We start from the raw sequence: 14,333 nt of genomic DNA on the forward strand, positions 1-14,333 counted from the left end.
TAACGACAATGCAATATTAGCTACTATGTTACGCTGAGCAGAAAGCCAGACTGTGACTGAAGATCAGAAGAGACTTGATCTGATTTCAAGGTTGTGTGAAACATTATGCAGTCAATTAAACTTTCTGCAGCAGTGAATTGTGCCACACTGATCAGTATGATCAGTTATTTTGTTATGTGCTGGCATTATACAAGTGATGTTCTTGTTTCTTGATATAACTGGAATCAGTATAGTGTTATATTTGCTTGCTTGTAATCCTTTTTATCCTTTTATAAAGGTTTAACATTACTTGCATTAAAATATGTATCCGATATCCATACTATACTTATTATTCACATTCTGCCATAAAAGTTGACTGGTTATCAGTGATGACAAAACAGCACCCACACATGTTCAATTTAAACAGAAAAGCGCCCTCACATGTTCAATTCATGAAGAAAAGCGCCCTCGCGTTGTCAAATCATATAGAAAAGCGCCCTCACACATCGATTTCGTACAAAAAGCGCCCTCATATTCATACAGAATGTTCAAGAATGTCCCCACGTTCTGAGAAGTGATTTCTTTTCAAACTTGAATGTCTTGAATGCACAAATGATACTTCATTTGTACTGTGTAAGCTATCTTCCATATTTGGTGACATTTGAGATATTGTAATTATTTCAGCTTCTTTTTCTGGATCACTTGATTTTTTTACCAATGACGCTGCTCTAATATTGGGTTTTTTGTCATCTCGGTTTGGGATGCGATTGAGAAGGGTTTGCCTGACAGTTCTTCGTCTCTGTGAAATTGATGAAAAAAATTAGAATAAAATATATATCATGATGGAATTAAGCAAAAATGTTTTTTATTCATACACCTGCCGAACAATTTACGGATATTTTTGATTCATACTTTGTGAATTGAACACCAAAGTGACTGTGAAAAGTGATCAGTTCAGAGAGATTGTCAGTTCTTCACCATGATTAATCAAATAATCTAAACATTGACTATTTTGTTAACTGGGATAATTGTTTTGTTTTGTAATAGTTCACATACATATGCTGTTTTAAATTGTGTAGACAGTTGTAAGTGTAGCCAATGTAGGAGGAGGAAGAGGGATGGGAGAGGGGGGGGTTATGTCATGCCATTAGCGACTAATTATTATGAATTCAATCAATAGGAAATATAACATAATGCTTTTATAAAAGTGATTTATCAAAGACTTTGAAGAAATAGAAACACACTCTCTTATTCGGTGAGAGGACATGGAGAAAATATTTTGGTTGTTGTAAATGCAAACTAACCTGTACAGTGCCCCTCCATCTGGAAGCCGCCATTCTTGCTAACTCCATTTGTTTTTCTTTAGTCTCCATGTGATGCTTATAGAAAATTTCCACAAAGATAAGGGGTATTCCCATTATAATACCCCCTGCCACAAGAATAAATACACCTTATAAAATAAAAGTAACACAGGAAACAGTTAGTACACCATATAAAAGACCATATTTGGTGTATTAGTCGAATATGCAAAGAAATATATATTTTGTCATAAGTCATATTTAAATAATCAAACATACAAGTTATTTTTATGCAAGTTTATGTTCTGGTGTTTTGTAAAACAAAAGGGTGAGCTTTTTGTGTGGTTTTGCTTATTTTATCTCAAACATTTAGCAACGCACAGTTGTCATGGGTATTTAATTGTGGGTATTTATTTTTTAAAAGTGCCAAAAATTATAGTATGAAATAAATCGTTTGCATAAAAAGATTAAAAATTGAACATGGATATTTAATCTGTATCTTGAACAAAAAAGGTTTGGTGACCATACATTTTTGTCAGAGTTTTGTCAACAAAACTCTGACTTACACGCTAAGTAGGTTGAACAATAGGCATAGAGTTACAATAGAATCACTGTTCATCACAAAAAATACTGACCTGCCATATTTGAAAGGCCAAGAGTAGCAGGCTGATTATCAGACAGTTTACAGTGTTTAAAGCTAATCCATTCGGAGTCTAAGCCCTCCATGACTCCACTCTCATGAAAACTTAAAATTCTCAGTGATACTTTCTGCGTCCATGGACTGCCTTTCTGGAGACCCAGTCCAAACCCACATCTACCAAAGAGTTCGCCAACTGTGACAAGACTACAGTCATCAGAGGCAACATAATCCAAAACAGCAGAGTCCCAGATAAATGCATCAAGTTCACTGAAATAAAACAAATTATTCTAATGTAGTGGTCACATAAAAATATATCTCAGTGAATCATGCTGGAGTTTTTGACAATATATGCTATATGAACATTGTCAATATTTTTCCAAAATCATCTAAATCAATTCAAATTATTTTGTATCTGTTTTAGTAGAATTATCGTGCCATTATCTATTTCCAGACACCGTGTATTTCACACAACAGTGCAGAGTGACACTATTACAACAATGTAGAAAAATGAGTTTTTCTAATCAATTTCTCCCCCTTCACCAGTAAAAGTAGCACAAGTAGTCCCTCTCCTCCTCCCCCCAAAGTGAAACTAATGGTTCAATCCTAAGTAGTTTCCTTCCCATATCCCAGTGGACATACTGATCCTAATAATTGTAAGCGTCCCCACTTCTAGCAATAATGATGAGAGTCAACACCCTAAGTAAGCCTTACTTGTGATTTTTGAGAGCAGCAATTGCAGCAGAAACATTGTCATAGTTGTAGTCTTCCATGAATCGATACATAGTTGATAATTCTACTTGACGACGGAAATATTGCTCCACAGAACTTCCTGTTACAGTTGCATACTTGAAGGATTCTGATGGATTCCGCAACTATTAAATGAAATAACAACAATATAGTGGTAAGAAATGGGCTGAGCTAGACTTGATGTGGTTCTTTAATGTTTGTCAAAGCAAAACTGATGGGTGAAGAGCACTACCTATTGGAAAACAATCCTCTAACCTTGTCTTTGTAGACAATGTTGGGAAATACAGATGCATGTAAATACTAATAGAGGTATGTATATTTCACTGAGCAGACTGTGTGGAGAGATACACAAGTCAGCGTGGCACATTTCAGAAGCATTGGTCAATTGCACATAGAATTATTTAAATAGACTGAATAGTATATTCCTATCATTAGGATGGGTTTCACTGTGACACATACTCATATTAAGCACCACCACTTTGTCGTTATCTCATTTTGAGACATTGATTTAAGATTGATTGATTATTGTGAAAACTGCACCATGTTGTCAAATATACTGATTTTTGTCTTTTCAATCATTGATGCCAATAATACTAGATTCTGGTAAAAAGTGCCACCAAGTGGTCAAACATAAACTGATATTGTTTTTCTTACCCTTGGGTCATTGATGCCGGTAATACTAGATTCTGGTGAAAGTGCCACCAAGTGGTCAAACATACAACTGATATTGTTTTTCTTACTCTTGGGTCATTGATGCCGGTAATACTAGATTCTGGTAAAAAGTGCCACCAAGTGGTCAAACATACAACTGATATTGTTTTTCTTACCTGTGGGTCATTGATGCCGGTAATACTAGATTCTGGTAAAAAGTGCCACCAAGTGGTCAAACATACAACTGATATTGTTTTTCTTACCTGTGGGTCATTGATGCCGGTAATACTAGATTCTGGTAAAAAGTGCCACCAAGTGGTCAAACATACAACTGATATTGTTTTTCTTACCCTTGGGTCATTGATGCCAGTAATACTAGATTCTGGTAAAAAGTGCCACCAAGTGGTCAAACATACAACTGATATTGGGTTTTTTACCCGTGGGTCATTAATGCCAATAATACTAGATTCTGGTAAAAAGTGCCACCAAGTGGTCAAACATACAACTGATATTGTTTTTTCTTACCCGTGAGTCATTGATGTCGGTAATACTAGATTCTGGTAAAAAGTGCCACCAAGTGGTCAAACATACAACTGATATTGTTTTTCTTACCCTTGGGTCATTGATGCCGGTAATACTAGATTCTGGTAAAAAGTGCCACCAAGTGGTCAAACATACAACTGATATTGTTTTTCTTACCCTTGGGTCATTGATGCCGGTAATACTAGTACTAGATTCTGGTAAAAAGTGCCAACAAGTGGTCAAACATACAACTGATATTGTTTTTTCTTACGCGTGGGTCATTGATGCCAGTAATACTAGATTCTGGTAAAAAGTGCCACCAAGTGGTCAAACATACAACTGATATTGTTTTTCTTACCCTTGGGTCATTGATGCCAGTAATACTAGATTCTGGTAAAAAGTGCCACCAAGTGGTCAAACATACAACTGATATTGTTTTTCTTACCCTTGGGTCATTGATGCCAGTAATACTAGATTCTGGTAAAAAGTGCCACCAAGTGGTCAAACATACAACTGATATTGTTTTTCTTTCCCTTGGGTCATTGATGCCGGTAATACTAGATTCCGGTAAAAAGTGCCACGAAGTGGTCAAACATACAACTGATATTGTTTTTCTTACCCTTGGGTCATTGATGCCGGTAATACTAGATTCTGGTAAAAAGTGCCACCAAGTGGTCAAACATACAACTGATATTGGGTTTTTTACCCGTGGGTCATTAATGCCAGAAATACTAGATTCTGGTAAAAAGTGCCACCAAGTGGTCAAACATACAACTGATATTGTTTTTTCTTACCCGTGAGTCATTGATGCCGGTAATACTAGATTCTGGTAAAAAGTGCCACCAAGTGGTCAAACATACAACTGATATTGTTTTTCTTACCCTTGGGTCATTGATGCCGGTAATACTAGATTCTGGTAAAAAGTGCCACCAAGTGGTCAAACATACAACTGATATTGGGTTTTTTACCCGTGGGTCATTAATGCCAGAAATACTAGATTCTGGTAAAAAGTGCCACCAAGTGGTCAAACATACAACTGATATTGTTTTTTCTTACCCGTGAGTCATTGATGCCGGTAATACTAGATTCTGGTAAAAAGTGCCACCAAGTGGTCAAACATACAACTGATATTGGGTTTTTTACCCGTGGGTCATTAATGCCAGAAATACTAGATTCTGGTAAAAAGTGCCACCAAGTGGTCAAACATACAACTGATATTGTTTTTTCTTACCCGTGAGTCATTGATGCCGGTAATACTAGATTCTGGTAAAAAGTGCCACCAAGTGGTCAAACATACAACTGATATTGTTTTTCTTACCCTTGGGTCATTGATGCCGGTAATACTAGATTCTGGTAAAAAGTGCCACCAAGTGGTCAAACATACAACTGATATTGGGTTTTTTACCCGTGGGTCATTAATGCCAATAATACTAGATTCTGGTAAAAAGTGCCACCAAGTGGTCAAACATACAACTGATATTGTTTTTCTTACCTGTGGGTCATTGATGCCGGTAATACTAGATTCTGGTAAAAAGTGCCACCAAGTGGTCAAACATACAACTGATATTGGTTTTTTTACCCGTGGGTCATTAATGCCAATAATACTAGATTCTGGTAAAAAGTGCCACCAAGTGGTCAAACATACAACTGATATTGTTTTTTCTTACCCGTGAGTCATTGATGCCGGTAATACTAGATTCTGGTAAAAAGTGCCACGAAGTGGTCAAAATACAACTTATATTGTTTTTCTTATTCATGGTCATTGATGCCGGTAATACTAGATTCTGGTAAAAAGTGCCACCAAGTGGTCAAACATACAACTGATATTGTTTTTCTTACCCTTGGGTCATTGATGCCGGTAATACTAGATTCTGGTAAAAAGTGCCACCGAGTGGTCAAACATACAACTGATATTGTTTTTCTTACCCTTGGATCATTGATGCCAATAATACTAGATTCTGGTAAAAAGTGCCACCAAGTGTTCAAACATACAACTGATATTGTTTTTTCTTACCCGTGAGTCATTGATGCCGGTAATACTAGATTCTGGTAAAAAGTGCCACCAAGTGGTCAAACATACAACTGATATTGTTTTTCTTACCCTTGGGTCATTGATGCCGGTAATACTAGATTCTGGTAAAAAGTGCCACCAAGTGGTCAAACATACAACTGATATTGTTTTTCTTACCCTTGGGTCATTGATGCCGGTAATACTGTAGAATACTTTATTTTCGCTTGGAATTTATTTTCGCTATTTTCGCTGAAGGGATGATGCCGTGAAAATAAAATCCAGTGAATATACTTTTTTTCCTATATTTCACATTAAACTCATGAAAAATCAGTGAAAATAAATTCCAAGCAAAACGCCCAAAAATGCCTTTTAAGCGAAAATTAATTCCAGCGAAAATAAAGTATTCCACAGTACTAGATTCTGGTAAAAAGTGCCAACAAGTGGTCAAACATACAACTGATATTGTTTTTCTTACCTGTGGGTCATTGATGCCGGTAATACTAGATTCTGGTAAAAAGTGCCACCAAGTGGTCAAACATACAACTGATATTGGGTTTTTTACCCGTGGGTCATTAATGCCAATAATACTAGATTCTGGTAAAAAGTGCCACGAAGTGGTCAAAATACAACTTATATTGTTTTTCTTATTCATGGTCATTGATGCCGGTAATACTAGATTCTGGTAAAAAGTGCCACCAAGTGGTCAAACATACAACTGATATTGTTTTTCTTACCCGTGAGTCATTGATGCCGGTAATACTAGATTCTGGTAAAAAGTGCCACCAAGTGGTCAAACATACAACTGATATTGTTTTTCTTACCCTTGGGTCATTAATGCCAATAATACTAGATTCTGGTAAAAAGTGCCACCAAGTGGTCAAACATAAACTGATATTGTTTTTCTTACCCGTGAGTCATTGATGCCGGTAATACTAGATTCTGGTAAAAAGTGCCACGAAGTGGTCAAAATACAACTTATATTGTTTTTCTTATTCATGGTCATTGATGCCGGTAATACTAGATTCTGGTAAAAAGTGCCACCAAGTGGTCAAACATACAACTGATATTGTTTTTCTTACCCTTGGGTCATTGATGCCGGTAATACTAGATTCTGGTAAAAGTTGCCACCAAGTGGTCAAACATACAACTGATATTGTTTTTTTTTACCCGTGGATCATTGATGCCAATAATACTAGATTCTGGTAAAAAGTGCCAACAAGTGGTCAAACATACAACTGATATTGTTTTTCTTACCCTTGGGTCATTGATGCCGGTAATACTAGATTCTGGTAAAAAGTGCCACCAAGTGGTCAAACATACAACTGATATTGTTTTTCTTACCCTTGGGTCGTTGATGCCGGTAATACTAGATTCTGGTCGGTCCAATACCAGGAAAGCTGCCAAGTTAGCAGTATACGATGCTACCATTATCATAGCAAATCCAGCCCATACCATTCCCAGTACTCTAGCACTTAAGCTACGAGGTGTTCCTGCAATCAATAAATGACCATAAATATTTTGTTAGTGGTATGTTTGTTATTAGATTGGTGGCAATAGCTTAATTTGGTGGTGAAAAAATGCCATTAAATCAATGACAATACAGAAAGCTGTGGAAGGAACATACTACATGCATGGAACTTTCCTACCTTCTCCCATGCCGCTATTCAATAAGACTCCCCATGAGAACCACATAGCTGATGACAATGTCAGAGCATCCTGTTCATCTCCAGTCTGACCCGATTTGAATCTACCAAATGGGCTAAATCGATCTAGAACATACAGGATCAATGCCACTATGTGCACAGCCAGACCAATCAGCAACCAAAGTGCACTCTCAAAGGGTTGGAAAAATGATGCAAAACTACTTCCATGGTCTTTCTGCAATAATGAAAATGAGTGAACTTAATATTATGTTCAGAGAAAAAAAATCAACTATGTAAGATTAAAAGCTTTAATTTAAAAGTGTTATTTTGTGTGGAGCGAGTTGAGGACATTTTGAATGTGACAAAAAGCAAGCTTATTTACCACTGTTTTACTAATTTGTTAATAGCTCTTTCATCATAAACAAGGATAAGTTGCTGAAAACTTTATTAAATAAATTTTACTACAGTAAACTAAGAATGATATTTGATCAGAATCAATTTTATTTAAATAAATAAATTCTAAACAAATAATAAGATTACAATGGAATTTAAGATTTGCTTTGGAAATATTATATTTAACAATAATATCATTTTTATTATTTTTTGGACAACGCATGCCTCAGCACATTGTACAGAAATGATTAAAAATATTATTATTAAAATATTTAAAATTACAGGTAACGTACATGTATATTCAGAAAGGTTAAAACTTGGTTTAACAGGACATGAATGTCACAGTCCCTGTTATTTAATTACAAAATGCTCATGTTAAAATAATACATGGAACATCTGCAAACAATTAAATTTATATGTACTCTATGTGGGTACAACTCATCATGATAAAGTGATTTCCCTTAATCTGATAACTGAAGTACACAAGTGCAACCAAACTATGTCTCATACATGCTCAAGAAACTGCATTCATAAATCATAAACCTTGATGTACCTTTAATAACAACTTGACTTCTGTGTTAATTCATGTCTTTGTATATTACCAGGACCTGGGTTTGTTCCAGTATCACCACTATAACTACCATCAAAATATAGCCCTGACACCACTCTACATTTTCTACTGAGATTGGTAATGGTACAACCAATCTGTCACTGATTCAGATCAAGGTCATGACCAGGTCATGTCATCACTAAAAACCCTAGCATTACAATCTAAGCTAATTATTTATTCTGAGCATGCTCAGTTGCTCTGTCAGTGCAGTAGGGAGAGGTAATTTTGGATAAAAATCTTGAAAAAGAAAAGACATAGGATTTTCAGATCTGAAGAAAAAAATTATGTGCATATTCAACACAGACTTGTTCATCAATCTACCAAGTTTCATTGAAATCTGCTGCAGAATTTCTGAGAAAATGTTGGAGACATAAAGGAGTTGAACGGAAGGAAACAGGAAATAAGAAATAATAGTTGCCTTTCAGGCCACACCTGAACAGGGATTAAAATGTTGTGACCATAACGTTGTAGTTGTGTCATATAGTTTAAAACCTATTACAATTGATAAACAGTTGATCAGTCTGAGATTATATTAAAATGTAGAATATGACCTGTGATGATTTGCTCATTTGCCCAAAGTGTTTGGTCTGGCAAAATTGTGTCTTTTCTATGAGTCGCATGAGTGAGTGTTTCATCTTGTCTGCCAAAATGGCAACCAATTCAAATCTTTTCTATAGTAACATTGTATTGTGCATAACAAATATATTATTAAGAATATATTAATAAAGATGAGAGACTGTAGTAGTTAATTAAAATGAGCAAGGGATTGAAGTTTACAGAAGCATTAAAGGCCTTGATGCCCAATGAGCTTGTCTTGGAGTGCTTTGATATTCTCTATATTATTCCTTGTGCTAAGGCCATTATCTAAATTTTGGCCTTGCAAATAGAGGTCATCCCCATGAGCTATATAAAGAGTAAATACCTACTTTTTTCACTAATATTGTTAGTCCTTGATATTTGAAAGGTACAGAGAAGTCAATATATTGAGCACGTTCATTGTTGATGGTCAGTGGAGCAACGATCATATCAGCTTTGTTATCTACCAGTTCTCCGACCATACCATTCCAGTGTTTCTTATAGCTACCATTCATCTATTAAGAATAATTGTGTTATAGATGTTTACAGTGTTAAAACACCCGATTATTGGTCTAGCGCTACCTAGTGAAGTAGATTGTCATGATGCATGGTCTAGCACCACCAAGTGTTGTACAATGTCATGATGCACCTTCTAGCGCCACCTAGTGTTGTAGATTGTCCTTATGCATGGTCTAGCGCCACCTAGTGTTGTAGATTGTAATGATGCATGGTCTAGCGACATCTAGTGTTGTACATTGTCCTGGTGCATGATCCAGAACCACCTCGTGTTGTACATTGTCAGGATGCATAGTATAGCGCCATCTAGTGTTGTACATTGTCACAATGAATGGTCTAGCGCCACCTAGTGTTGAACATTGTCATGATGAATGGTCGAGTGCCACCTCGTATTGTACAGTCATGATGCATGGTCTAGCGCCACCTAGTGTTGTACATTGTCATGATGAATGGTCGAGTGCCACCTCGTATTGTACAGTCATGATGCATGGTCTAGCGCCACCTAGTGTTGTACAGTCACAATGAATGGTCTAGCGCCACCTAGTGTTGAACATTGTCATGATGCATGGTCAAGCGCCATCTAGTGATATGAATTGTCATGATGCATGATCTAGCGCCACCTAGTGTTGTACATTGTCACAATGAATGGTCTAGCGCCATCTAGTGTTGTACATTGTCACAATGAATGGTCTAGCGCCATCTAGTGTTGTACATTGTCACAATGAATGGTCTAGCGCCATCTAGTGTTGTACATTGTCCTGATGCATGGTCAGCGCCACCGAGTGTTGTACATTGTCACAATGAATGGTCTAGCACCATCTAGTGTTGTACATTGTCACAATGAATGGTCTAGCGCCATCTAGTGTTGTACATTGTCCTGATGCATGGTCAGCGCCACCGAGTGTTGTACATTGTCACAATGAATGGTCTAGCGCCATCTAGTGTTGTACATTGTCTTGATGCATGGTCAGCGCCACCTAGTGTTGTACATTGTCAGGATGCATGATCTAACACCACATAGTGTTGTACATTGTCATGAAGGTGTTTATTTTCATAATGAATGGGTTTTTTTACTATCAACATCATTATGGAGAGTTTGTACTCATGTCGGTTGTGTTCATTACCATAACCAAAATGCAGAAGATTAATAACCACTAAGCAAATTAACTTACTTTTGCAAGAAGATCAGATAATATGAAAATAGACTGCACAAAGCATTGTTTGTTTCTTAGGTGCATAGATTTCATTGCTTTTTCGCATTTTGTTAATGAAAATAAGAAAACACTTTCACACTTTCATTTTTATCTGCAAGCATTTGAAGTAAACAATTTTTCATTGATTTATACTGTAACGCCAAGATCAGCATAGCACTGTCATGTCATTGCGGATGTGTATGTGTGTTTTGTAATATATTTTGTGTCTACTCTATCATCCAGGATACTTCCATATGAAGTTCATTATGCTCAAAACAGAAATAGCAATAATAAAATCCATGCGATAAAAAAGTATAATCACAATACTTTTAAATGCATTTGGTAATTTCATTCTTACCCCTAGTTGTTTGGGAACTTCCAGTGTACCATATTTGCCATCAGATACGAGATGGAGATCATAACTAAAGTTAAGGTGATCAGCTAGCTTCACTAATAGGTCAATACAGAAACCAGTACAACACATGGTGGACCCTGTCAAATTAAAAAAATATATATATAAACTACTGAAAAACATGTTTAAATAGCTACATGCAATTTTAGTGAATTTGACTCCATGCACGAAGTAACTGAATCTTAATTTAACTGAAGTGCCAACAATCTCATTGTGAGAATATACTTTATTCTAAATCAGCGACATCTTGAATTAGCGAAATTACAGATTAGCTAAATTAGCTAAAATAACATGCTAGCTAAAAAGACATGTTTTACAGTATACAGGATTATGTTGACTCGGTCAAAATCTGCTGACTCAAAATCTGACCAAATATAGCTTCAAACACTGATTATCTGTATGGTTTTAAATATTGTATTTCCATATACATATGTGAATAGAGTATATAAACTCATTCCTGGTCCTAATAATTATTCTAATCAACTATACTACTATATCAACTATATATATCAATGCATATAAGAGCTTGATACATGGCCATATTGTTACATTGTACTTGCAATGTGTTTACACTGTGATCAGTTTTGCATTAACAATGGAAACACAATATTTCAAACCAGAGTAACAAAGATGAACTCTCAGATAATGTTATTCTATGATATTTGTTTTGCTTAAAAAGGGATTTACAAAATACAGGTAAGATAAGGGGATCTGTCATAAGTGATTTTTTTTCTATGCGAATATCTACTGTCAACCTTGAAAACCTGGCTTGTTAAGTTCACCCTAATTGATCAAGTGTGTACATCCCAAATTACCACAATGTGGTGATTTTACGTTCACTTAGAGATCTCACATCATGTGTGAAAGACTGGTTCAAACGTCTGCCACACATGATGATATGATTTTGAACTTAAAATTTCTTTCACAGAGGAATATGGCATTGAGAGATCTTTGCTTAATCAAAATTGGCCACCATCAAATGTGTATAGAACATTATTAAAGTGTGGTAGTTGTCGCGCTGTGCATGTGCCACATTTGTGTTGATAAACATTGATTTTCCCACAATTCAATGCGCTCTTCAAATGAAAATCACAAGTATGAGGTTTAACCTGGGCGCAACTTGCACTGATTACCGCCGGTAACTCCTTTGATACCTTCGAATAACATGAAAATTACCTAATTAAAGCTTGTAAACATCTCAGTTCATACTCGTTGATCTGCGCAACAGTCAAAGTCACCATCTTTGTTTATATGAGACCCATATTTCTCGCACATGCGCAGCTCGACGACTACCGCGCTTTAAACATGGGAACACCAGAAAAATATTTTCGCATGTGTTAAATTCCACATGATTTTTTGATGCACCTACAATGCTATGACCTTTGCTTGGCCTACTTTACATTTGTTTACAGGCATAATGTTAGATCTTACAATGAATGGAAAATGGTCTATTACTTACAATCACCACCATCTCCACTTTTGTTGTACTGGGCACACTCAACTGCTTTGATATCATGGCTACAAGATCCTTCACTATTAGGTGGCCCTACCATAACAAAAGGTTTTGTATCAATTGTTGTAATCTAAAATAAAACAAATAATTCATATATTAGAAATTATTGTACTGCTTTGGTATACTATAGATTAGATAGTAATTTCAGTATACCAAGGGATACTGGAATACAGGTGTATTCATTGATGCATACTTAGGGAGTACTGTAGGTAAGATGCATTGCAGTGCACCTAGAAGATCCTGGAATCCAAGTTTATTCATTGATGCATACTTAGGGAGTGCTGTAGGTAAGATGCATTGTAGTGCACCTAGAAGATTCTGGAATACAAGTGTATTCATTGATGCATTCTAAGGGAGTACTGTAGGTAAGATGCATTTGCAGTGCACCTAGAAGATCCTGGAATACAAGTTTATTCATTGATGCATACTTAGGGAGTACTGTAGGTAAGATGCATTTGCAGTGCACCTAGAAGATCCTGGAATACAAGTGTATTCATTGATGCATACTTAGGGAGTACTGTAGGTAAGATGCATTGCAGTGCACCTAGAAGATCCTGGAATACAAGTTTATTCATTGATGCATACTTAGGGAGTGCTGTAGGTAAGATGCATTGTAGTGCACCTAGAAGATCCTGGAATACAAGTGTATTCATTGATGCATACTTAGGGAGTACTGTAGGTAAGATGCATTTGCAGTGCACCTAGAAGATCCTGGAATACAAGTTTATTCATTGATGCATACTTAGGGAGTGCTGTAGGTAAGATGCATTGTAGTGCACCTAGAAGATCCTGGAATACAAGTGTATTCATTGATGCATACTTAGGGAGTACTGTAGGTAAGATGCATTTGCAGTGCACTAAGAAGATCCTGGAATACAAGTTTATTCATTGATGCATACTTAGGGAGTACTGTAGGTAAGATGCATTTGCAGTGCACCTAGAAGATCCTGGAATACAAGTGTATTCATTGATGCATACTTAGGGAGTACTGTAGGTAAGATGCATTGTAGTGCACCTAGAAGATCCTGGAATACAAGTGTATTCATTGATGCATACTTAGGGAGTACTGTAGGTAAGATGCATTTGCAGTGCACTAAGAAGATCCTGGAATACAAGTTTATTCATTGATGCATACTTAGGGAGTACTGTAGGTAAGATGCATTTGCAGTGCACCTAGAAGATCCTGGAATACAAGTGTATTCATTGATGCATACTTAGGGAGTACTGTAGGTAATATGCCTTTGCAGTGCACCTAGAAGATCCTGGAATACAAGTTTATTCATTGATGCATACTTAGGGAGTACTGTAGGTAAGATGCATTTGCAGTGCACCTAGAAGGTCCTGCAATACAAGTGTATTCATTGATGCATACTTAGGGAGTACTGTAGGTAATATGTATTTGCAGTGCATCTAGAAGATCCTGGAATACAAGTTTATTCCTTGATGCATACTTAGGGAGTACTGTAGGTAAGATGCATTTGCAGTGCATCTAGAAGGTCCTGGAATACAAGTGTATTCATTGATGTATACCTAGGGAGTACTGAAGATAAGATAGCAATTACAGTATACCTAAGTGGTACTGGAATGCAGATGTATTCAATCATTTATACCTAGGATGTACTGTGGATA

At 36.4% G+C, this 14,333-nt stretch overlaps 1 protein-coding gene across 1 annotated transcript in view; it reads right to left on the reverse strand.

Annotated features, from left to right (window-relative positions):
* Positions 1-306: 306 nt before the first annotated feature.
* The window catches only part of LOC100371391 (glutamate receptor ionotropic, NMDA 1-like), a 134,073-nt gene continuing 120,046 nt past the window's right edge, over positions 307-14,333 (reverse strand). The window contains exons 8-16 of the mRNA XM_085506412.1: positions 12,651-12,774; positions 11,138-11,271; positions 9,421-9,585; positions 7,495-7,726; positions 7,190-7,338; positions 2,629-2,789; positions 1,913-2,184; positions 1,284-1,429; positions 307-778 (exon numbers count right to left, since the gene is read on the reverse strand). Coding sequence (XP_085362538.1) covers positions 515-778; positions 1,284-1,429; positions 1,913-2,184; positions 2,629-2,789; positions 7,190-7,338; positions 7,495-7,726; positions 9,421-9,585; positions 11,138-11,271; positions 12,651-12,774 — 1,647 coding nt within the window. The 3' untranslated portion in view covers positions 307-514. The remainder of the gene's footprint in view (positions 779-1,283; positions 1,430-1,912; positions 2,185-2,628; positions 2,790-7,189; positions 7,339-7,494; positions 7,727-9,420; positions 9,586-11,137; positions 11,272-12,650; positions 12,775-14,333) is intronic.

The sequence above is a fragment of the Saccoglossus kowalevskii genome, chromosome 12, assembly GCF_978046115.1.
Source record: "Saccoglossus kowalevskii chromosome 12, keSacKowa6.1, whole genome shotgun sequence".
Taxonomy (NCBI): domain Eukaryota; kingdom Metazoa; phylum Hemichordata; class Enteropneusta; family Harrimaniidae; genus Saccoglossus; species Saccoglossus kowalevskii.